The sequence below is a fragment of the Rhododendron vialii genome, chromosome 3a (genome assembly GCF_030253575.1).
Source record: "Rhododendron vialii isolate Sample 1 chromosome 3a, ASM3025357v1".
Lineage (NCBI taxonomy): Eukaryota > Viridiplantae > Streptophyta > Magnoliopsida > Ericales > Ericaceae > Rhododendron > Rhododendron vialii.
Genome location: NC_080559.1, coordinates 27,733,610 through 27,756,971, shown reverse-complemented (window position 1 = coordinate 27,756,971; position 23,362 = coordinate 27,733,610). Strand labels below are relative to the sequence as shown.

Below are 23,362 nucleotides of genomic sequence, written 5' to 3'. Positions count from 1 at the left end.
TTAAAAATATAGCAAAAAAAGAGAGAATAAACTGAATTTTATTACTCCCTCCGTCCCTTTTTAAATGTTTAATTTCGTAATTCCAACTTATTAAAAAGTTATCATCATTACACCTTTTACATCAACTTTTACCTACATTTTTCTTATTTACTCTCTATGGAGACATCATCATTACTCTTTTACTCACTAACTTTTCGAAACGGAATCACTTTTAGAGGCAAAATAAAAAATGCACCAATTTTTACCCATTAACTTTACAAAATGGACACTTACAGCCCAAAATAAAATACTAGACTCTAAAAAAGGAACGGAGGAAGTAGAAGAATGCCACATAGGAGAGAGAATTAAGGATAGAGCTTGATTTTATTTTTAAAAACTATATTTAGTATGTGGGGGAGGATCCGTCCAATCGGATCAGTTTGGTCCAGTTTTTTCATCCGGACCGTCCTAAAGTATTTTGGACTGTCTAAATTTGTTCGGATAAATTTTTATTACAAAATATCTAAAACACCATGAACAAATCTTGATTGTTCATAATACTTTTAGACGGCCCGTATGCAAAAAACTGGACCAAACTGGTCCAAAGCACGGGATCCGACCCCATGGTATGTAGCATAGATTTCATCCCTCTCCTTCTGCTATATCTATTGAAATAGGAGAGGTAAGCCGACCGAAAAAACAATGGAGATCAAGATGTACATACTGTACTATTCACGTAAAATGTTCTAAAATGCTGTCTTCAACTGTTCAAACAATGCCCACAGAAGGATGCCAATTACAGTGTCTCTAACCAAGTTATTTAGAAGTGTCCCAACCCAAGAATAGGAGCTATCACCGGATGGCTTCTTTCCGGCAAGGTCTTGGAACCGCAAGTTGCCCTGATCCGATATTAGTGCGTATATCACTCCGTTAAGGTGCCCCTTTCCGATAACCCCTACAACTCTCTTACCATTTTTCACCGCTTTGCTCCTCTTCAAAGACCATGCAAGATACTGGATCCAAAGAAAAAGGAGTTAAAGAAGCACAATTTAATCCTAAAAAAGTACCTAGTTTAATATAACAAGAATTGAAATAGGAAAAAAAAAATCATATTTAACTGGTTGCATCTGCTAATATAGCAAGCGACAAAATTCGTAACTATCTTCTATGCAAATGTGGCAAGCACCTATTAGTCACACTACTTAATGAAATAAGAAGAATCCAATCAAGTGAGCGAGAATTTTTTCGTGTTCTATTCTCTCTCATCATTTAGGTTATCATTATTAAGATGAAAGCAATAAGATTTAGGGTCAAAATGATAACTATGGCACGGAAAGAGGCTTACTGTGTCACGCTCATGTATAAGAGGCCGTAGGAGAGATGGGTATGAACAACTTAGCTGCTCATACAGCTGCGAAGAGCTATCATCTGTGCTTGATTCCTGCAACAACACACAAAGAAAGAGATTCAAGAGCATGCCACTTTGTTAGGTACGACCATACGAGTCAGCAGATATGCAGCTGCACATCTGGAAGTTTGAGAAGGAATACAGTTGCTCACATGTCTAGATAAGAAATTTTCAAAAGAATACACAGTTTCTCACAAGTTTGAGAAGGAATACAGTTTCTCACAAGTCTAGATAAGAAATTTTCAAAAGAAAGACCTTCAAACTGTTCCTGGACATATCAGCTGATGATGTTATGCCACGAACAACAGAGAGGACTAGGTCCAGTTTCTCATTCCATTTAAGAGAATTCCAAGCCCTTTCAAGCTGCAAAACATCTTGAGAAATTAGTAAACCATCTTTTCGTAGTGTAAAATTGCCCAACTAAACGCAAAACTAGTTTGTTTGCTTCAATAAGATCATTATTTACCACACACACACACAAAAAAAAAACCCTAGGTAATTAAGGACTATCAAAAATACCAATCCTAGGAGTTCAAATTGCCATATATCTTTCATGTGCTAAAGTACATACAGTTATTTCAATTGGCCGATCCCCCAAAACTACTTGAGCTCCAATTTCTTCAGATACTTTTCGAGCAGCACGAAACTGCATAGTGATGGGAAAACGTAATGTCAGCTGATCAATACATCCAAAAGTTTGTTTCTCTCAGGCGTCAAATACCTCATCCCCAAAGGGCCGGTTCATGTCCGAAGAGACTTTTGACGAGAAAACTGCCAACAGTAAACGTAATGCCAGAGCAGTCTGACCCCCTGTCATTTCGAAACCAATGTCAATCTGTGCTTCAATGGGGCACGGCCACATGCACAAAACATCTAAGACATTAATGTACCTAGGTTTAAGCTACGACCAACAGCACCAAAAAATCCAGTGCCACTCAAAGAGAACATATTCGACCTCATTTGCTCACCATCATTGGACGTGTACATAATACCAGCTCTGAAGATGAAATCTGCAGCAATTGAAGTTAAGCCATGGATTGTATACTTCCATAACAAAATACATTTCTTACTGAAACTTTTCTGCGAGATGTACTCAGACAGAACCTATCAACTCATACATCACAACTTCTATCAAAAAATATCTTCAGTTACGAGAACAAGATGCATCTGTTGTATTTCTTTTTTCCCAGGCCGTTTCCACAGATTACAAGTTTGAGATGGATGGTGTGGTTCGCCCACAGCTGGAATGCCAGAATATCAAAACCTAAACAGAGGGAGGCATGAAAGACATGAGCAACCTTGTTAGATTACACATAGAAATTCCTACGAATGCATTACTTTCCTGAACAAATGCAATTTAGCCAGTTCTAATCCACTTAAGAATTATCAATTCTACACCAACATTATCGTTTGTGAAGCAAAACAGTGGGAAGGGAGGAAGACAAAGTTTTTGTTTTGGCTAGACACAAAATTCACATGGCAGGGAAGAGACCCTCAGAGTTAGATAACGCCCAAATTCAACCTCCTAGGCCTAATGACTGCACATCAGCATTGTACACGTACTTGGTCAGTCCTACCAAATCAAACCAAACAAGATCTGCTACATAAATGCCAATCATCCAAACACGTTAACTCTTATATATCTAAGCCGACTATCTTGGATATCAATTAAGTCAGATCATATTTCATGCCTTAATATTCTCGTCTCAAATACCAATTTTGCAACATCCAAGATAACTAATAAGGCAGCTGCTGGAATATTCTGGAGGTCCTAGGCAGTTTGAGCACCGAGAAGTGGCAAAGTGTCTCCCAAGTAGCAACCTCTTTCTTATTCAGCAACTACCCCGACAGTTTGACCGTGAGTAATAGGTGAGTTCGTTGTTAAAATCTTTCCGAACCAGCTTGCATACGACCCTTGGAAATTCCAATTACATAGATAGCTGGTGCCACAAGAAATTGCGAAAAATACTTATGCTATATCCCGCCAACTTAGGTCTCCCTTGCCAACTTACTTTCTCCTCTAGTATCCCAGTCATGTTTCCACATACCTTTGCCAGCCATTATACAGATATTGCATTCCACCAAGGGTTTCCAGTTATTAGTTATCATCATTATTTTAGTCGGTTATACTTTTCGAGCTATGCAGCTTCTTGAATTTGTGTCAGTATTTCATTACACTAATCTCTTGCTCTTCTAATACTTCCAGTAGATGTATACCATCCCTCCACACCATCAATAGGTACACAACAAAGGGAAATAAGCTCATAGCAATAAGAGAACAACTTAGCCACAACGGGATACCACTTTGCCCATGATACCAATGTTATACATGGTGGAGCTGATAATACTGTACACCAAGCCATGTTTCTCGCCGTGTAGTAAAACAACAGCAGCAACTGTGGACATGGCGCACAATGGGTGAAACGCATAAAGCTATTGCTCTAGTGGGATTCTGTGTGCGTGAGTCAAGGTTTCAAAAATCGGCCGTTAGTTATGATAGGTAATGCAGCCCCAAACATTTGATTGCATTTTCCAACTGAAATGGAAAGTGACTATGGGAATTGCATTGTACATCAAAAATAAGCCTAAGAAGACTCGATCCAAAGCTAATCCTGATGTGTTCCCCTTTTTCGAGATCCATCTCAAGGAAAATGAAAACCAAGATTTGCTTTATACGGTATCAGACAGGAGATACGAACAGCCGATACGTACCGGTTTTTTAGCCTTCTAATACCGTTCCACCCCGATATACCGGTGAGATCAAAAATCACATGGGATCAAAAATCAAATGGGTATCGGCCGGTTCCCGTTATGTAACGGCCTCTTTCAAATTAACGAAGTGGTTCACAGCCGTAACAACCAATACTCTACCCGTACGGATGATTTAGGCGCTTTAAAAAAAGAATTTGTCAAAGATGATATTTAAAAATTCACAACCGCTACAATTGACCGTTACGTATTGTACGATACTCCCGGTACCTTTGCAATTAATATTATTCTTTTTTGGTACATAAATAGTGTGCATGTAAGGTATTTTGAAACTTCCGTACGAGAATATTTGTCCCGTCACACCACAACACTATTTATAGTGGGCTCCAGCGCACCTCCGTAGGGACCGAAGCTAATTTCTCATCACATGTGGGTGATTTTATGAATACTTTAACCCCAGCTAGAGACTATTATGGAAGATCGTGAATGAATCCTGAGTTTCCACCACCTGAACCAATCCTCATTGATAAATTCTGCATATTATGGAAGATCGTGAATAATTTTTTCTGCCACATTGCATTCATTAGTAACGGTACGTATGTGATAGACTGATAGCCAATAATGATGTAAATGGCCCTGAAAACTGACGCAAGGATTCGCCCAATGGACTAATGGTTTGTTTGGAACTTTGTTTGGAAGAGAAAGGAAAGGAAAATTAAAAAATTTCTCTTCCATTATTAGGTTTGGACAAAAAGAGTGAAAAATAAAAATAAAAATTATAATACTAGTATTGTGCACAGCATTGCTTTCCCCACCTTCCTCAAGTTTCAAACAGGGCATAAGGGATAAGGGATTTGCTCCCTGCTAAACTCTCACTTTCAAACCTCTCAAGTGCTATTAACTCTTTTTGGGGCCAATACGTGCTTGGCCGGTCCATTTAGGCTTGCCCGGCTTTAATCGGTCCCCTAGTCGAGGGTAGGATAAGTGCCAAGATCAGTAAAGGTAGGCGTAAACTCGTCTAAACAAGTGAGTTCCAAAAAAAAAAGAAGGCCCCGAAATGGCACCAATTCAGCAAAATTGACCAAAATCCAAGTAACGAAACCAGACTTGCCTGCTTCTACAAAGCTCCACGACAACATTATCGGGATTAACAGCACGCACCACGCGCTCCACATCCAGCGCCGATTCGCGAGAGATATGGGTCGTCCCAATCAACCAAATCGCCTCGGGCTCCACGAACTCGGCCCGCCAATCCGGCACCGGACCGAACCGACTCTTCAGGACCAGGACGAGGGTTCCGTTGTCGGCCAAATCGAGCAGCTCGGGGTGGGCTTGGGCTATTGCGGACCGAGAGTCGGGCAGGAGGGTGGATTTCTTGTAGTCGAAGTCTGGTGGGGGAGTGTTGAGTGAAACTCTGTTGGGTTTGGAGGGCCTGAGAGAGGGTTTGAATGGGTAGTGGTAGAGGTTGAGGTTAGTGGTGGAGGCGAAGGATTGAGAGGAAAGTGTATCCATGGATGAGATGAGAGGGAGGGGAGGAGAGGAACTGATTCGTTGATAGGAGGATGGAAGGTCGCGGACTCGCGGTAGGTAGTTTGGGCGATTATAATTTCAGCAGTAAAACGCTTTTAACTTTGAGATTAAAAGGAGCTCAACCCGTCCTCTTATCATCTTTGTTTAAAAAAAAAATTTTCAATAGTTCGGGAGTACTGTCACGTGATATTTTGGATCACTTTATAACTGCACACTTTTATGAGATCTATCACTAAATGTATGAACACAAAAAAAAATACGATTTTAAAATAATCTGAAATACCACATGACAATACTTCCGAACTATTAAATAATTACTCGTTTGTAGTGTAACAATGGACTCTTCGTTTGGTAATGATTCAAACCCCACCTCCACCCACCTGGCCACCTTCCCCCGACAGTGTAGATTAGGATTTTCTTGAGTTGTGTCAACAAAATTTAAAAAATTGATTTTGACACTCTACTTTTTTGTCTTTTTTTTTTTCAAAATTACCAAATTATCCTTGAAAGTAAATAAACACTAACAAAAGAAAGGATAATTTGATAATTTTACATAAAAAAGACAAAAAATGAAGTGCCAAAATCACTTTTCTAAATTTAAGAAACGGGGCGGCTCCGGAAACAACTAATTAGACACCTAGAAAAATACCTCATAGTTTCCGATCAAATTTTGAAGATCCAAGCCGCTGAATGTGATCAGAACGTGATTTTAAGAATACCTGCGAGAAATCAGCAAAAAAATTGATCAGGAGGGGATTGATCTGAGCAGTTTTTAGCTCAGATTTAATAAACGATTCAATTAAAAACTATACAAAACAAGCACTTTCCGGTCATATTTTTTGTTAATTTCTCACGGGCACCTTTAAAATCACATATTGCATACATTGAACGGTTTGAATCATAAAAATTTGATCGGAAACTATGAGATTGAGATTTGAGGTATTTTGTTAGGTGTCCTTTGAACCGCCCCGTTTAAGAAATTATCTAGTATGAAAGTATTTATTTATCTAAAAGTTGCACGGCTTTGCACAACGGATTATTATTTAGGAACGGAGGGAGCAGCATATTCTCGTAAATATTCTTCAAAATAATTTACATTAACGAAAAGTTCTACTAATTGATATCTTCCAAACGGATGATGAACCTAATCTTTGATGCAGAAAAAGATAGGAGTAGCACAGAAAGAAAGTCAATCAATCGCTTGAAACACCGAAACATTAGGGAAAAGAAATTACAGGAAATTGGACGCGACGTCCTCCATAAGCAAAGGACTCAAAAAGTAAGTTAGGTGGTAGCTTAGTACTAGACACCATAAACTTGCATGCGTTTAACTGGTTTCAAATCTCATTAAATATCTAATAACGAGGAGGAAAAAAACACCCAAGAAAGAGCACCGCCTGAAAGCATTACTGCTTTCCAGTAGCAATCTTGGTACCAAAAAGTCTACACTGACAGCACATATATTGACCGCTTAGCCTACTGCACGTCTACTTGGCCGTCCCTTCTCTCTCTCCTAGAACCCGCACCAGTTGAATGGAATTTTGAATATGGGAATTATTTTTAGCCTGTTTTTTTTTTAAAAGGGTGGGGCCCACCGCGTAACATAAGCGTGCAGTAAGCTAAGCGGTCAATACGTGCAATCAATGTGGATTTTTTGTGAAAAAGGCTTGATGGGATCACCTCCGCTCATGCTTTTATTCATGACTCCTTCAAAAGCAACATTGCACAATCATCATAGATAAAGCTTCCGGATCGGAGGCATTGGCTCTGATCAGAATTTCCTGATCAGAGTTTCCTTTTTCCCCGGCCTCTTCGTAGGAGCAGCACCTCCTGCACCTTCCGTAATAACCACGATCGCAACATCTATAACGGCATCCCCCTCCTCCTCCGCCCGGGCCTCCTCCTCCGCCTGGGCCTCCTCCATATCCGCAGCCATTGTACCCTCCACCACCATACTAGGCGTCTTCTACCCCATTGTTTGTCTGCTCGGCTGCACAAATGATAAACATGCTTTTTAGTTGAGTGTTCGTTGTGCTTTATGTTATAGAATGTCATAAAAAGACGTACTATTGGAATTGTATTCACTTCCAAATGCAACAACTAGCATTATTTTTCCCTTCTCTCTATCTTAGTAATTTCTGGTGAAACAAATGGCCAAACGAAAAGGAACTTTCATTATACTTCTGACAGAAACCAACGCGTATGCAATCGCAAACATGAAAAACAGAATGAACAGCACAAAAATGACACTCCATCAATAAAAAGCTTCCCGTCCAACCAGGCACAATAACTGTAATTTGGTGACCGGCTTCGAGCATAGCACAATATGAATGTGCAAATTCCGTGTGAAGTTGAAGCATCAGCATAAGAATCATGAGCCTAGACTTGAGTAAAATCAAATTGCAGGGGGTCCAAACTACCGATGCAAGTTCCTCATCAACGACAATATGAATATACACTTAATGCAGCTGCACAGAACTCTTGAAAATACATTCTTCTGAATTGCAGTGCGTTTAGCTGCAAAGCAATGGGAATTTAATGGCAGCTAGTTATAAGCGTATGCTTACCAAATCATGGAACAGCCACGCAAACAATCGAAAGCGTGTTACTACCGAGGAAAGAAAATCGGGGATGTGAGACTCCTTCATTGCATCCCTTTGCATTTTTCACGAGACAAATTCAGCACAAATTTTTAAGAGGACAAATTCAGAACAAACTTTTAAGAGAAAAAACAAAAGAAACCAATTATTTACAGACTTTTCAACTTTCAATTTTAATAGTATCAAATTCAAAAACTTCAACATACCACTGATTTCACCTTCTCTAGAAACAGGGTAGGCTCCGGAGTTGGATTCCTTGTCTCTAGTTGCAGATGGAACACCAAATATACCTCTGTTTTTGCCTTTTTTCATACATTTTCAAAGACAAACCATTTTGAGCCCTTGAATAAAAAAAACTCACAAATTTGGAAAATTATTGATGTGGGTTTACCTTGCATTGCCTCTTAAAGCTCTGCCTTGATTTCTGCTGTTTCTTGCTCTTCAGTGCTTCCAATTAAACCAGAGCTTTGGTCTGCAACTCTAATGGGTCTAAACCCAGATGGGTAATCTCCAATGGATGTTGGTGTGATCTTCTGGTTTCTTGAGTGAGAGGCTGAGAGTGCTCTAACATCAGCTCTCATCATCTTTGTGAAACCTGTGGGAGAGGAGGGATCGATGACTGGTGGAGTCCGATGGTGGCGGTGGTACAACACAGTGTAGACAAAGAAAAGAGAAGCAACAAAATTAGGGCTTCGAAATTCCAGATCCATACGAGCAAAGTTGAAGGCGCTCCTATTCATGGATCAAAACCAAGTGAGAATGACCGTTGGCGGTGATCGTGCGTTTGTGGTGCTCTGTCGGTGGTGGTGGGGACGGGATGCGTCAGTGGTGGTAGGTCGGGTTTGGATTTTGGAGAGATGGTTTGGGCGGGGATGGAGGAGAGAGAAGGGAGGAGATGGAGCAAAATTTTTACAAAAAACACCCAAGAAAGAAAAAACACCAACTGAAAGCATCACTGCTTTCTAGGGAACCAATCAAGCAAAAGAAGTACTTGTTGCAAGTTTGGTAAATGACTTTTTGATTGAATATTTTACGGTCACATGAAATGATTCTTTTTTTTTAATCATACGTCATGAAATGATTGACATAACATGAATCTTTTGAATGATGATTACCCATCCATAAGGCCTTGGGTTTTTGCATAGGATTTTGACACGTGGAAAATATGTCGCTTGCAATCATCTGCCAAAGAAGTACAGTAAAAACTTTTGATCAAGTAATTATGAAAAAGTAATAAGTATTTCTTGTTTATAAAGTCGTATATTCGAATTATACGGAGGTTAAACTTTAAAATCATTGGAGGGTTTGCATGTTCATTGGTTTCAAGACTTTGAGAGCAATGAAGGTGCGTGCGCGAAAGTTAGATAGCCTAGACATTCGACTAAAAAAACATAAACATAAGCAAACTATTATTGTGACCTAAATAGGGTTGTAAACGAACCGAGCTTTGTTGAACTTCAGCTTAAGCCTTAACTATTAAAGCCCTTAACGAGTCGAGCTTACTCATTTACTAAACGAGGCTCTTTAATCTAGCAAACGAATCGAGTTTTTGTCAAACAAACCAAGTTCTACTCGGCTCATTTGGTAAACGAGCGGAGTCTAAACGAGCCAAATCGAATCGAGCTCGTGAGCTGCTGGGTTGGTTTATGACCCTAGACCTAGACCAAAGTAACATGAGATCGATCAACGTGGTTGACAAGTGGGTAACAGCTAATTGCTAGCTTGCGCCTAAAACGTGTGCGCACTCACGGCCTCATCTCATCCACTAATATACCCTATTACTATAAGGTTTCTTAACATAATGACTGAGGCCCACGAATTACCCACGCTGTCGCCACAGGCTTTGTTTCTCTCCCCTTAAAAAGCCCATCAATCCCATGAAACCTCTTTCCAAAATCAAAGTACAGGTAATCGAACTCATCGTCTAATTCCCCCCCTATTTATGCATGGCTAATCCCGCTAACGTGCGCCCAAGTGACCGACCACCACCTAAAGAGGTTCAACCACCCACAACCACCTCTCCCTCGCCGCGGGAACGCAGCAGGATGTCCGGCAAGCATCTGGTTTTTCGAGGAATCCGGTGCCGGAATGGAAAATGGGTGTCGGAGATACGCGAGCCACGTAAGACCACTCGGATTTGGCTCGGTACGTACCCGACACCCGAAACGGCGGCGGCTGCATATGACGTGGCAGCGCTTGCCTTAAAAGGCCCCGCTGCCACCCTAAACTTCCCCGAATCAGCGCTTTGGTATCCCATTCCGGCTTCTTCATCCGCGAGTGATATACGCGACGCCGCTGCCGCTGCTGCGGCAGCCAGACAACATTTATCAATGCAAACAAGGTCCGGAAGTGAGGACACGTGTCAAGAGGGTGGCACGTCGTCGGGCTGCGGGCAAGAGTTTTTTGACGAGGAGGAGATTTTCGACATGCCAAATTTGATGGCGGAGATGGCGGAGGGAATGCTGCTAAGCCCGCCGAGGACAGAGTGGCCGTCGACGGAGGAATCCGCGGGCAATTCAGATGGAGAAAGGCTATGGAGTTATCCGCGGCCATAAATAGTTGAAGCAAATAGTTACGTACGTAGTCATGTTATGGTACTAGAATTGTGTGGGACTGTGGCTAGTACTAGGTTTTCTTATTTTTAGCTTTTAGTGTATAAAGTAGTACTAGCTGATAATTGGCTGCTTAATGAGATCATATATCTATGGTCATTATTTAATCAGAAACATATATATATATATATATATATATCTACGTACCCAAAGAGGAAGTGGTATGGGAGTATCACGTGGCTATACTCTCGGACTATTGAATAATTACTCGAGTTCTAGTATTATGTTGTGTGAAACGAATCCGAATCTGAGTACTTATGATCGTTTGTGACATCCCTTGTGATATTGCATGTCCTGTGTTTCTCTTTATAAGTTGATGAGCTTTCAGAAATTTTGAACTGAGTTTATGACCACAATGATATGACAATGATCTTACTTGTCCTTAATCACAAAGAGGCATATTCATACTTCGCCACAAAAATAGATGTAACATTTTGAAACACAAAGAGACAAAATATTTCACCATAAAAGACGTAACATTTCACCACAATACACGTAACAACTACAGTATAAACACTACAAGAAAAATTGCATTGGGTGACGAATGAATATCGTCACAAATTGCTTGTTTTTCGTCACAAATAATATAGATGACGAAAAAAAATTTGTCGACTAAAGGTTGTCGAGGATTCCTACCTGGTGACGAAATCTATTTTTCGTCACCTATAGTGCCTTTTGATGACGAAATATTTCGTCATCAAAAAGTGAATAATTGGTGACGAAATTTTTTTCCTCACTTATTGTGTTTTTTGACGACGAAATTTTTTGTCATAAATTATTCTTTTTGGCAACGAAAAAATTCGTCACTGATGAGTCTCATCGGTGACGAAAATTTTCGTTGCAAAAGACATTTTCATATGGGAAAAAATTCCTTCTTTCTTACTCTTGTTGGGTTTCGTACCCAAGTCTCTTGAGTTTTTCGCGCAAGCTCTAACCAACTGCACCACACACATTAAATATTTGAAATATCTAATATATAACATATATGTTTAACATAAAAATATATTTCAAATGTAATTTTGAACCTTTAAACATTAAAATTAGTAATTTTGATAAACATGAAAGTTGTAGGCAATTGAATTATTGTTCAAACCCAATTTGAATTATCTCAATCGGAGTTTTTAGTAAAGAGTTATGTTCGAAATACATTTAGTGACAAAGCGCAATTCATAAATTTCGTCACGAAAGGTACCCATTTGATGACGAAATATATTTTTCGTCGCTGAAAGCGTTAAAATGATGACGAAATTATTTTTCGTCACCAAAGTTAAGCATTTGGTGACAAAAAAAATATTTCGTTACTAAATTGGTCTCATTTAGTGACGAAATTTTTTTTTTGTCACCAAATGATTATCTTTGGCGACAAAAAATAATTTCGTCACCTTTTTTTAAGCTTTTGGTGACGAAAAATGTATTTCGTCTCCAAATGGGTACTTTTGGTGACGAAAATATTTTTTTCGTCGCTAAACAGGTATAATTGGTGACAAAATTATTTCGTCACGGAAGTTGTCAAAACGGTGACGAATTTATTTTTTCGTCGCCAAATATACTCATTTAGTGATAAAATTAAATTTCGTCGCCACTTTTTCATCACCAATTTTTATTTTTCTTGTAGTGAAATGTGTAAACCATATGCACTCCTAACTATAGAAAGGCATAAATAAATACCTGTTTGCAAGTGGGTTTTTTTTTTTTTTTTTTTTTTTGGAGATTGCCCCAAAATCCCAATATTTTAGTAGTACTATAAATTAGCTAGAAAAGTTGGAATGAGTGATACTCTCTTTTAATCATTTCCATTTTGATTCCATATTATATAATCATTCTCTATTTAAAGAAGTGGTGGCCTGATGATTAATAATGTGGCTTTAAGAGGCTTTATATATTTTAGTTGCAAAATGACGAATTAGCTATAGGGGAAGTTAAAATTAATTGGTGAGGGAAGACTGCTCCCCAAAGTGGCTGATGAAGTCAAAAGTAAGAAAGCATATAGTACTATATATTTTTATCTACATCGATCTTTTGATGAAGATACGAGAAACAAAAATATGATTTTCCTTTCCTTTTTCCTATTTCAAGGAGGAAATGATTCAGGGGAATTGATAATAAAAGGAGAATAATTTATTTTACTCTATTTCCATCATCGTCCTCATGAATCATGCCAATCCATTAAAATGGGATTCGTTACTGTCTCCTAGAATCCTAGGAAGGGGCTGTAATTTTTCTTTTAGCTTTCCTCCTAAGGCGAAGTATGGAGTAATTTAGTCCTGGATCGTACCAAGACAGGAGAACAGTGCTTCGTGGATGGATTTTTGTGCGCTGACAGATTCGGAAACAAATTAATGTCTTCAGAATCGTGCGTGCAATGCACGTTGGGCTGCAGACAAACAAAGCTGCTCACGAGCAACTCCAGACTCGGTTCATTAAGGGCTCTATTTTGTTGGATTATGTGATTAGTTTAGACATAATAATACTCGGGTTCGGGTTGCGCTTCGGTCCGCTTGTTTCCCGCAGGATTAGTTAGTTGCAAAGACGTACACAAGTTACTTAACGAATAGTTGCAATGGTTGATACAAAGGTGTCATTTGGGAAGAGGCACATCTTTATCTTCGTATGCTTCAGCCACGTACTAGTCTATTTACTTATTTTTCCCCTTCTGCCATAGATCATCACATTGTGTTTTTGTTTGTTTTCTTTGCCATAGATCATCACACTGTGTTTTTTAGTGAGAAAACTTAGTACAATTTACATGGAAGCTTGGCTTTTTTACCGGGCAAACTAATCTGAAACAAGCTTTAATCTAGTCGATCACGAGTTGTATAAACTTTGTCAAACGCCATAAGCTGAATGAACCGAGGAATATCAATCTTGTTTTGAAATTGCTTAACAGGTTTAAAAAAATATTCAAGCTTTGATTTGTTTATGTTACAAATTGCTATCGAACAAACTTTTTAACGAGGGAGCACAAATTTAAACTCCAGTAACTTGGTTAGTTTATCAACTCTAGCCGGGGAGGAGAATATTTAAGTAGGAAAAGGAGGAAAAGGGTTTGCATTCACCTCAACTCGATCCTTATTGCCTTCAGCATTATATGCTACTGTAGGGCCCACTAGAGTTTAGAAATTCAATCATTCTACGACCATACTTATTTTTACCCGGCAAGTGTATACACTCGTACAAGTATTGGGACTCACATACACGTGTGTGTACACTTGGACGTGTAAAAATATTAATTCGGTGTAGACTATTAGTTGCTCTGGCCGTGAATTCTTTGGGTTCTCCATTATTGCGATATATATTGCCAATCAAAAAAATATATCGCTCTATATATTGTTTGAAACCTTCAAGTTTGAAAAAATTAAATAAATAAATAAACAAAGAAGAAAAAATAAGAAACCAAGTCAACTTGTTATTCTTGAAAGGAATGCAAATACCGATACAAATTGTACCCCCTTTTTTTGGATAATACTCCTTAAAAGTGCATGAATTTAGGTCATCCACAGTGGCATAATCAAAAGCAAATTATTTTTAAAGTTAATGATATTGGGGTAAAAGATGGCTCACAATAGTATAATCAAACTTAACAACATTCTTAGAAATAATCAAATTTTGGGTTTTGAATAACCAAAACTAGCAACCTTTTTCAATAATCAAAATTTGTGGATCTCACACCACATAAGTTAACTGGTTCTAAAATTTATGTACACGCATGTTTCAAATGGTATTTTTTTCTCATTTTCTTCGCCTGCTCTATATCTCATTTTCTTCTGCCACAAACTCTTTTTTTTTCTTTCCCTCCAAAAGTGAAGCTCATATCTTTCAATCATTTACAATTCAACTCATTGTCACCGGATTAAGGTATTTCACTTTTTTTTCCGTTTTTATTTTATTCTTTTTCGTTCCTCTCCTTGTGGTTGAGTACATGAAGAACCTTGCATTCTTTTACAAATTCAAGAACACATCTGTTTTTTTTTTTTTTTAGTAAATGATTTTTTTTCCAAATTCATAATATGAGGGAAGGAAGTCACCAATTTTTTCTCCAAAATTAAGGGAGAAAATCGATATATTTTTGCCAAAAAAAACCCGTAATGGAGGGAAGTGATCAATGGTGGAAAACATTTGTTGCCGCATTAAGGTATTTCACTTTTTTTTCTGTTTTTATTTTATTCTTTTTTCGTTTCTCTCCCTGTGGTTGAGTACATAAAGAACCTTACATTTTTTTAATAATTCAAGAACACATCTGCTCTTCTTTTTTTTTGAGTACATGATTTTTTTTTCAAATTCATAATATTAGGGAAGGAAGTCACCAATTTTTTTCCCAAAATTAAAGGAGAAAATCGATATATTTTTGCCACAAAAAAAGTGTAATGGAAGGAAATAATCAATGGTGGAAAACACAAGGGGAGAGAGAGTGAAATTGTAGTGTATCCCTTATTTTAGTTATGACTAGAAGTGACCATTGTGGACCTCAACATTGTTAAACTTAGCAACCTCTTAAATGGATAATCAAAAGCTGATGTGTCAACTTTTGGTTATCCATTTTACTGTGGATGGCCTTAGTGTTTACATTGGTGTGTTTATTTTGATTGAGCTCCACTATCAAGGAAATTATTAACTAGAGAATGAAATATAATAATTAACAGACAGTGAAAAAATTATCTATAATAATTAACAGACAGTGAAAAAATTATCTTACTCTTGAAATTTGAAATATATGTTTTTCCTCTGTAATTGATGTGGAAAAAACCTATAGTTTGACAATTTCATAAGTGGAACTACCTCGAATTCAAAATGCAATAGTTGAGATTCACCTGGGTGTGTTTCGAACATATACCATAGTATTAATGATTGAAGTGCACTACACGATTTACGTGTCACGCACATGGGAAAATATACAGTATGTGGTTTAAATCACCCACCCTGGACGATGTTGAACGGTTCAATTCTCAAGCCCTCAAATCATCAAAAACATTCAAAACCCATAAAGTCCCGTTCCGAAACGTAAAATAAGTATTTATTTTTTAAGAAGACAATTTCAAGCTAAAAAATAATGTATTTACCCAAATAATTTTTCTACCAATATGGATCTTATTTAATAGATCTCGTCAAGATCTTTAATACGGTGCAAAAAAAATTAAAAAATTATTTTTCATTTATATTATTTTTAAGTTTGAAAATGTGAAATAAACTACTTATTTTTTTAAAAAGTTTATGGAAAGGGACCTAAAAGTCTCCAGTGAAGCTTCAAACTGAGATCTCCCAAATGTTCCCATCAAAGCTTTCTCCAACTTTCGTGAGCATGACATCTCTAGAATATGACCAAATCAACACTTAGCTAGAACCTGGTCCATTTTTTTCCCAATCAAACCCACGTTGCATTCTTTTGCATCTAGGGAATTCGTCATGGCCGATACCATGAGTGTTGGTCATCTTAGGATCTAGTCTACTTTTGTAATCTTTTTGAACATTTATGAAGGGAAATGATTTTGCAACACCATTTTTTGATAATGCCACACCCTGCAAGTGTATTTTTGCACCAAAAAATACACTTGCAGGGTGTGGCATTATCAAAAAAGGGTGTGGCAAAATCACTATCCTTTATGAATACCATTTATCTAGCTTGTTGACTTTGATCGTCTAAATTAATACATGATTTTCTGCTTGACCCGAAAAAAAAACCCACGTTCCCACCTCCACTTGTTTCTTGTTTGGGTACAAGGAAAGTCACACTCCCACGGGGTATTCACATTGAGGAGTATATCTAGAATTATGACCTCGTTGGTTTGAGTTTTGAATTTTAATTATTATTCTATTTCTCTTCAATCATTATTTTTTTTCTCTATTTCTTCTCAATAATTATCTTTATTTTGAATCATTATTCTGTTCATTTCTACACTCATTATCTACAAATTTAAATTCAAATTCAAAATTCCAAAACAAACGGGGTGGAAAATAATGGAAATGATTTTCTCACTCTTTTTTTTGTTAACATCACTCTCCTGCAAAAAATACACTTGCAGGGGAGTGGCGTTAACAAAAAAAAGAATGGCAAAATTAGCAGCCGAAAATAATTGGAATAGACACTCCAGCTTTCCCTTGTATCTTCAAAAATACAATTACAAAGAAGTGACATTAATAAAAAAAAAAAAAGTGACAAAATGAGCATTGGAAAATAATTGGAATGGACACTCCAGCTTTCCCTTGTATCTTCCTTTCCAACCAAACAAGTGTCAAGTGGGACCCACTTGAAAAGGCTTTTTATCTACCTAGCATTTTGTTCACTTTTAAGTATTGGCCTTTTTCCCAATGAGTGGGGCCCACTCGAAGAAGGCGTCCATTCAACATGTTCATGAACTTCGTGGTTAAGATAACTAGATGAGCACGTGGTCCACGCGTTTCCGTGGGAAACCCACTGGCTATGAGCCGTTAATTAACTGTCAACCCGTGTGCCTAACTGCGACGAAAAGGAAAGGTTTATGTTGTCGCTTTGTGCCACGTCATATCAAGACAAGGGGGTGCTACTTTTGAGCTGTTCCATACTTCTGCGGTTCTACGCAGCTTCCGTTGGCCGATCTTTTATTCCCGCTTCAAATCCTCTAATATTTTATATTCCCTCCATTTTATTTTCTTTGTTATTTTTCGTCATTCGTGTTATTCTTTTAACGCTTATATGATAATATTTTTTTATAATTTTTAAAATTTTATATTATAGATCTAATCGAAAACTATCAAATAAATTCATATTGTATATTTTTGAAGATTCATATTGAAAGATATAATCGGTTGAAAACTTACATGAACTTTAGAAAAGGATAAAGAAAATGGGATAGAGGAAGTATAATAATTTTAATTTCCAGGTAGATTGTCATTTTTTTATTGGAAGATGATTTTTATTATTTCTGCTGCTTATGAAATAAAACATTGAATGATATTTCCAACGCTTTTGATTTGATGAATGGACCTTGATGAATATGTTGACATATCTCTTCCTAGAACTCAAAAAATCAATAAATAAATAAAAAAGACCCACAAAATAAAAGGAAAAAATAAGAAGAAGAGAATTGTGTGTATCTTTCATATATATACAATATGTATAGTAGAACGAACAAATTAATTTTCATATTCGCGTCATTTTTTAGATTGACTATATATTTCGATATTTTAAATGATTTTTAAAATTTAGTATAGTAAAACTAACAAAAAATTATCAAACAAGATCCACGTTGAAAGATAAAAGCAATTTAAATACATATAATTAACTTCATAATTTTTAAAGTTAATTTTAGAAATTTCTTGACTTGTTAAAAAGTTTAATTATCCGTAGAGAATAGAACTTAGGCCTCGTTCCGGAAAGGAAAATAATTCCTTATTTTTTAAGAAGACAATTTTAAGCTTAAAAATTATGTGCTTATGCAAATTATTTTCCTATCAATATGGATCTTGTTTGATAGATCTCATTAAGATCTTTAATACGGTGTAAAAAAAATTGGAAAAATTAATTTTTATTTACATTATTTTTGAGTTTGAAAACGTGAAATAAGTACTTATTTTTTAAAAAGATGTTCTGAAACGGGACCTTAAGTGTACATTGGAAGTGAGGGAGTAATAACTAATGGCGGCAGAATTTGCCTGATTGGACAGCAATGTACACTAGTCATGGATACTTTCAAGAAGTATCCAATTAAGTAGAGACATTTGACCCTGACAGCTACTACACCTATATATTCATTGAATCCCTTGCATTCAAGAGATATATACACTAATATACTATAGTATTAGTAATTCAATTCTATCCAAAATCTGTCAAAATCAAAAGGTTTGAGTCGTACTCATTCAAAAATTAATAATGTGAGTCAAAATTCCCCCCAGGCCAGGCCAGGCCACCACAAAAGTCAAATCTCCCACACTGCACCTCCCACACGTGTTATACACAGTACTGACTACTCAGCTCTCTCAACTTGATCCAAAAAAGGAAACAGCTTTTTGTAATTCTCTCAAACTTTCCTACTTCAGTCCCAAACACAGCCAGCTGTCTCCTTATGATAATATTCTAAGCCGTGTTCGCGTATTCATACTGTACTTTTTCTGCATCTATATATATATATATAATAATAGAAAGATATTATGGAGTAAATACTACGGAGTATAATAACACTAGTAATCACAAACATAAAAACCCACAAACTGAACTGAAGACGTTGAACTCTCCAGTCTCCAGTACTACTTTCAAACACTTTATCCATCTGGGTCTGCCACTAACTACCAGTTTGGCCATTTTGTGGAAAGTTTAAACCGATCAAATGGATGTGTTTTCTCAATTTTCTGACCCACTCCCATGTGGGTCATCATCATTCTGGTCGAATGACCGGCCGGAATCCTCCTCCTCCGGCGGGGGCGCTGCCCGGCCGGCGAACTTCTCTGACGAGGAGGAGGTGATGCTGGCCTCCAGCCACCCGAAGAAACGGGCCGGGAGGAAGAAGTTCCGGGAGACTCGGCACCCCGTGTACCGCGGCGTGAGGCGGCGGAACTCGGGCAAGTGGGTCTGCGAGGTGAGGGAGCCCAACAAGAAGTCGAGGATATGGCTGGGGACGTTCCACACGGCGGAGATGGCGGCGAGGGCCCACGACGTGGCAGCCATCGCTTTGAGGGGCCGGTCGGCCTGCCTCAACTTCGCGGACTCGGCTTGGAAGCTACCGATTCCCGCATCGTCGGACGCGAAGGACATTCAGAAGGCCGCGGCGGAGGCAGCCCGGGAGGAGTTTCTGCGGGGCTCGGTGTCGGAGGCGATCTCCGGGGAAGCGGAAGTGGCGGAGGGACTCGAGGGAGTGTTTTTTATGGACGAGGAGGCGGTTTTTGGGATGCCAAGATTGCTTGCCAGCATGGCGGAAGGGTTGATGTTGCCTCCACCTCATCACTCTTCTTATGGTGGCGATGACATGGAACTTGATGCTGACGTGTCCCTTTGGAGTTATTCAATTTGATACTAGTATTATAATTATATTGAGTGATTCTGGAATTTTTTTTTTTTCGGTTATAAGGACTTAGGAGAGATGTTTGAAAACCGTACTTTTTATATTATTGGAGTAACAAAAAGTAAAAAGGGAACTTGTGTGGGAGGACTAGCTAATACTAGTAGCTAATTGTCAATATCTATAAAAATTACAGGGACAAATTTGTCAAAAAAAAAATAAAATGTTAATCAAAAGCCTATTGAAGTACCACATACAAACTTATCCGGTGAAACTTGTTAGATTGCTATATGATTATTCAATATATCAAAAACAATTGATTATCTTTGTTGCCATTCACCATTCTAAGTTCTAACAATAGCCCCAAAGAAGAAACAGGACCAATCAGAAAGTGTCGTTTCAATCGGATGCATGTTTTCACAAATTAATCTGCGGTGAAGGCAAAATAGGTGATTGAGATTCACTTGAGTGTTTCACCCAAAAGTCCAAGTGAGAATTACGATGCTATGACTTTACAGATATTTCGGAAGACCATTTTCTGAAACTATAATATTCGCAATGAATATTTGTCTTGCGCATGAGATAAAAACATCGTTTGATATGTACCAAGTTGAATTGTTCAATTCTCAACCCCTCAAGCGGTTTCAAGTAAAAAATAAAAAAATTTCAAAATCCTATGCATTTGTAATTAAACATCAAGAGAACATCTGCCAAATGTCCCCATCAAGTTTTCCCCAACTTGAGCCTGACATCTCTAGAATGACCCTGGTCTCAATAAATTCTTGGCTAAATACCCTCCACGGGTTGGGTAAATACCCTCCACTGGTTCTTGTGTGGCCAGGAAATTCTTAAAGGAAAGTTACTCCGCAGGGAAAATGGAGATATTTATTCGGAATCATTAAAGGGACACTCCAGCCTTCCTTTGTGTCTTCCTTCCCAACTAATATCAACTGATATTTATACAACAGATATTATACTCTTTTGCCTTTTTAAACGTCTGGACCCACTCGGGAGGGGTCAATGCGAGTCCTGCCTTTTCAGGACCTTAGAGCAAATATTAAAAATGGACCCTTTTTGCTGAATTATTATAAGGGGTGAAAAAAATGCAGAGTATCCCTTAAATTCTTAAATTTGGAGCCTAAAGCAATCAAGATCCTCTTACGCTTTAGTTTAGGATCGGCTTTGGAGAAGACATTCACTCACTCCCTTGGTGTTCCAAAACCCTCAATATTCACAACAAATTTATGTATGATTCAGTACTAAATGTATGAATTCTACCCAAAAATAGATGTTGAACAATTACTCGTTAGAGATAGGATGTGGTCCACGCGTTCCCATGAGAAATCCACAGGCTACGAGCCGTTAATGAGCTATGAGCAGTTAGGCCCCGTTCCAGAATACCTTCTTAAAAAATAAGTACTTATTTTACATTTTCAAACTTAAAAATAAGGTAAATAAAACTTTATTTTTTTATTTTTTTGCACCGTATAAAAGATCTCGATAAGATCTATCAAACAATATCCATATTGCTAAAAAAATTATTTGCGTAAACACATTATTTTTTAGCTTCAAATTGCCTTCTTAAAAAATAAATACTTATTTTCAGTTTCGAAACGGAGCCTTAATGAGCTATTGGTATTGCTTTTCACCTTCGCTCGTGTTAATACAACAGCCGCTTACATACTCATGTAAACTTCCAAGTAGTATCCGAGTAGCAGCATTTTTTACCCCATGACACGACACTGACACAACTACCTATTCATTCATTGAATCCCTTCAACTCCATGTATAATTCAATTCAATTCAAAATCAACGGGGAGAAAAGGATTTGGTTGTACACTTGTACTCATTCCAAAACAAAAAAACAAAAAACACAGAGTCTCCACAAGTCAAATCTCCCACTTGCTCATCCCACACGTGTTGTACACACATATATGGCAGTACATGTTAATAAAACCTCACTCTCCCATCTCAGGCCACTTGGACCAAAAAAGAAAGAAACAGCTGTACAATTCTCGCACTTTCCTACTTCCACTCCCCATCTCCCCTGGACCCCATCTTTAACACAGCCTGTCTGTTTTCTTATCGATCCTATCCTAATAAGCCGTGTGCGCGTATTGAGTAATATTTTTCTTTCTGCCTCTATATATATAGTTGGATCATATGAGGTAACAACTGGAATAATCACATTCACAAACGTGTGTATATATATATAAACCAACTTTGTGGCTTGTGCCCCAAAAGGAAAACTGAAGTTTCTCTTGTTCAACTCTCCGGACTCCACTTTTCAAACACTTTCTTTCAAAACCAATACTACCACTTCTGGGTCTGCCACTGCTACCAGTTAGGCCTATTTTTGGAAAGTGGAAACCAGTCAAATGGATGCGTTTGGTCAATTTTCTGACCCACTTCCATGTGGGTCGTCATCGTTCTGGTCGATTGACCCGCCGGAATCTTCCTCCGAGGGCTGCCGGAGCCCTGCCTGCCCGGCGAACTTCTCCGACGAGGAGGTGATGCTGGCCTCCAGCCACCCGAAGAAGCGCGCCGGGAGGAAGAAGTTCCGGGAGACTCGGCACCCGGTGTACCGCGGCGTGAGGCGGCGGAACTCGGGCAAGTGGGTCTGCGAGGTGAGGGAGCCCAACAAGAAGTCGAGGATATGGCTGGGGACGTTCCACACGGCGGAGATGGCGGCGAGGGCCCACGACGTGGCGGCCATCGCGTTGAGGGGCCGGTCGGCCTGCCTCAACTTCGCGGACTCGGCTTGGAAGTTACCGATTCCCGCGTCTAAGGACTCGAAGGACATTCAGAAGGCCGCAGCGGAGGCAGCCGAGGAGGAGTTCCGAAGGGGTTCGGAGTCCGAGGCGGTTTCTGGGGGGGCGGGCGTGGCGGAGGAGACGGCGGAAGCGGCGGAGGGAGTGTTTTTTATGGACGAGGAGGCGGTTTTTGGGATGCCCGGTTATCTTGCCAACATGGCGGAAGGGTTGATGTTGCCTCCTCCTCGTCACTCTTATGGTGGAGATGACATGGCACTTGATGCTGACGTGTCCCTCTGGAGTTATTCAATTTGAAAGTACATTGAAGTGATTTTTGGGATTTATTTTGTTTTGTTTTTTGGTGAGGAGAAAACTGTACTTCTATATTTGGTAAGTACAGATGGATCTTCAGGTGCTATCAGAAAAAGAATAGAAAAGGACATTAGAGCCTAAAAAAGAACTTGTGTGGGAAGACAAATTTAATGAGTAATTGTTGTCGATATCTATAAAAATTACGAGGACAACTTTGTCAAAAAAAAAACCTGTCAATAGAAGGCCTATTGAAGTAGATACAAACTTTTCCAGTGAAGCTTGTTTTTTGCATTATATAAAAATGATTTGCACAACAATAGCATGTACCATATCAAGCATCACTTGCTCTTAACCATAAGTTTTTTTGAAAAGAAAAAAACTTATTGTAAAGTAGCACGGAGTAAATCAAAATCAATGGATGATCTGTTTTGGCATTCAACATTCTAACAATAGCCTCTAAGAAGAAACAGGGCCAGTTGGACAAGCATAGCCC

The 23,362-nt window shown here is 38.5% G+C and overlaps 4 protein-coding genes and 1 long non-coding RNA gene across 8 annotated transcripts; 3 read left to right on the top strand and 2 right to left on the bottom strand.

Annotated features, from left to right (window-relative positions):
- Positions 1-682: 682 nt before the first annotated feature.
- LOC131318993 (uncharacterized) lies at positions 683-5,702 on the bottom strand. Of its 2 annotated transcripts, none has more exons than XM_058349079.1 (7): positions 5,208-5,702; positions 2,278-2,384; positions 2,109-2,197; positions 1,959-2,033; positions 1,643-1,750; positions 1,325-1,420; positions 683-992 (listed from the first exon to the last, which is right to left on the bottom strand). In XM_058349079.1, the coding sequence occupies exons 1-7, from the start codon at positions 5,606-5,608 to the stop codon at positions 726-728; spliced, it is 1,143 nt and encodes a 380-aa protein (XP_058205062.1). In that variant the 5' UTR covers positions 5,609-5,702; the 3' UTR covers positions 683-725. The 2 variants fall into 2 exon arrangements, with proteins under 2 accessions (XP_058205062.1, XP_058205063.1); XM_058349080.1 differs by having other exon boundaries at positions 2,278-2,397; positions 5,208-5,694.
- A 1,141-nt stretch (positions 5,703-6,843) lies between these two features.
- On the bottom strand, positions 6,844-9,330 carry LOC131318997 (uncharacterized). 3 transcript variants are annotated; one of them, XR_009197854.1, is made up of 4 exons: positions 8,618-9,306; positions 8,433-8,528; positions 8,236-8,281; positions 8,080-8,143 (listed from the first exon to the last, which is right to left on the bottom strand). It is a non-coding gene; the product is annotated as an uncharacterized LOC131318997 (long non-coding RNA). The 3 variants fall into 3 exon arrangements; XR_009197853.1 differs by having other exon boundaries at positions 8,086-8,281; positions 8,618-9,304; XR_009197852.1 differs by lacking the exons at positions 8,080-8,143; positions 8,236-8,281; positions 8,433-8,528 and adding an exon at positions 6,844-7,616 and having other exon boundaries at positions 8,618-9,330.
- A 767-nt stretch (positions 9,331-10,097) lies between these two features.
- LOC131318995 (ethylene-responsive transcription factor ERF025-like) lies at positions 10,098-10,950 on the top strand. The gene has a single exon (XM_058349082.1). The coding sequence runs from the start codon at positions 10,173-10,175 to the stop codon at positions 10,779-10,781; it is 609 nt and encodes a 202-aa protein (XP_058205065.1). The 5' UTR covers positions 10,098-10,172; the 3' UTR covers positions 10,782-10,950.
- Positions 10,951-18,997: 8,047 nt separating this feature from the next.
- LOC131318994 (dehydration-responsive element-binding protein 1A-like) lies at positions 18,998-19,935 on the top strand. Its single transcript, XM_058349081.1, has one exon. The coding sequence runs from the start codon at positions 19,136-19,138 to the stop codon at positions 19,814-19,816; it is 681 nt and encodes a 226-aa protein (XP_058205064.1). The 5' UTR covers positions 18,998-19,135; the 3' UTR covers positions 19,817-19,935.
- Positions 19,936-21,972: 2,037 nt separating this feature from the next.
- On the top strand, positions 21,973-23,186 carry LOC131318991 (dehydration-responsive element-binding protein 1B-like). Its single transcript, XM_058349074.1, has one exon. It carries the CDS (start codon positions 22,183-22,185, stop codon positions 22,870-22,872), a length of 690 nt encoding a protein of 229 aa, XP_058205057.1. The 5' UTR covers positions 21,973-22,182; the 3' UTR covers positions 22,873-23,186.
- The last annotated feature ends 176 nt before the right edge of the window (positions 23,187-23,362 follow it).

What these genes read in the sequence shown, in the direction of transcription:
- LOC131318991 (XM_058349074.1), top strand. Translation starts at nt 22,183, where the DNA reads ATGGATGCGTTTGGTCAATTTTCTGACCCACTTCCATGTGGGTCGTCA.
- LOC131318994 (XM_058349081.1), top strand. Translation starts at nt 19,136, where the DNA reads ATGGATGTGTTTTCTCAATTTTCTGACCCACTCCCATGTGGGTCATCA.
- LOC131318993 (XM_058349079.1), bottom strand. Translation starts at nt 5,608, where the DNA reads ATGGATACACTTTCCTCTCAATCCTTCGCCTCCACCACTAACCTCAAC. An exon ending in TGGTCGTAGCTTAAACCTAG is followed by an intron (nt 2,198 to 2,277) that starts GTACATTAATGT and finishes TCGAAATGACAG; the next exon opens with GGGGTCAGACTGCTCTGGCA. An exon ending in ACCGGCCCTTTGGGGATGAG is followed by an intron (nt 2,034 to 2,108) that starts GTATTTGACGCC and finishes ATCACTATGCAG; the next exon opens with TTTCGTGCTGCTCGAAAAGT.
- LOC131318995 (XM_058349082.1), top strand. Translation starts at nt 10,173, where the DNA reads ATGGCTAATCCCGCTAACGTGCGCCCAAGTGACCGACCACCACCTAAA.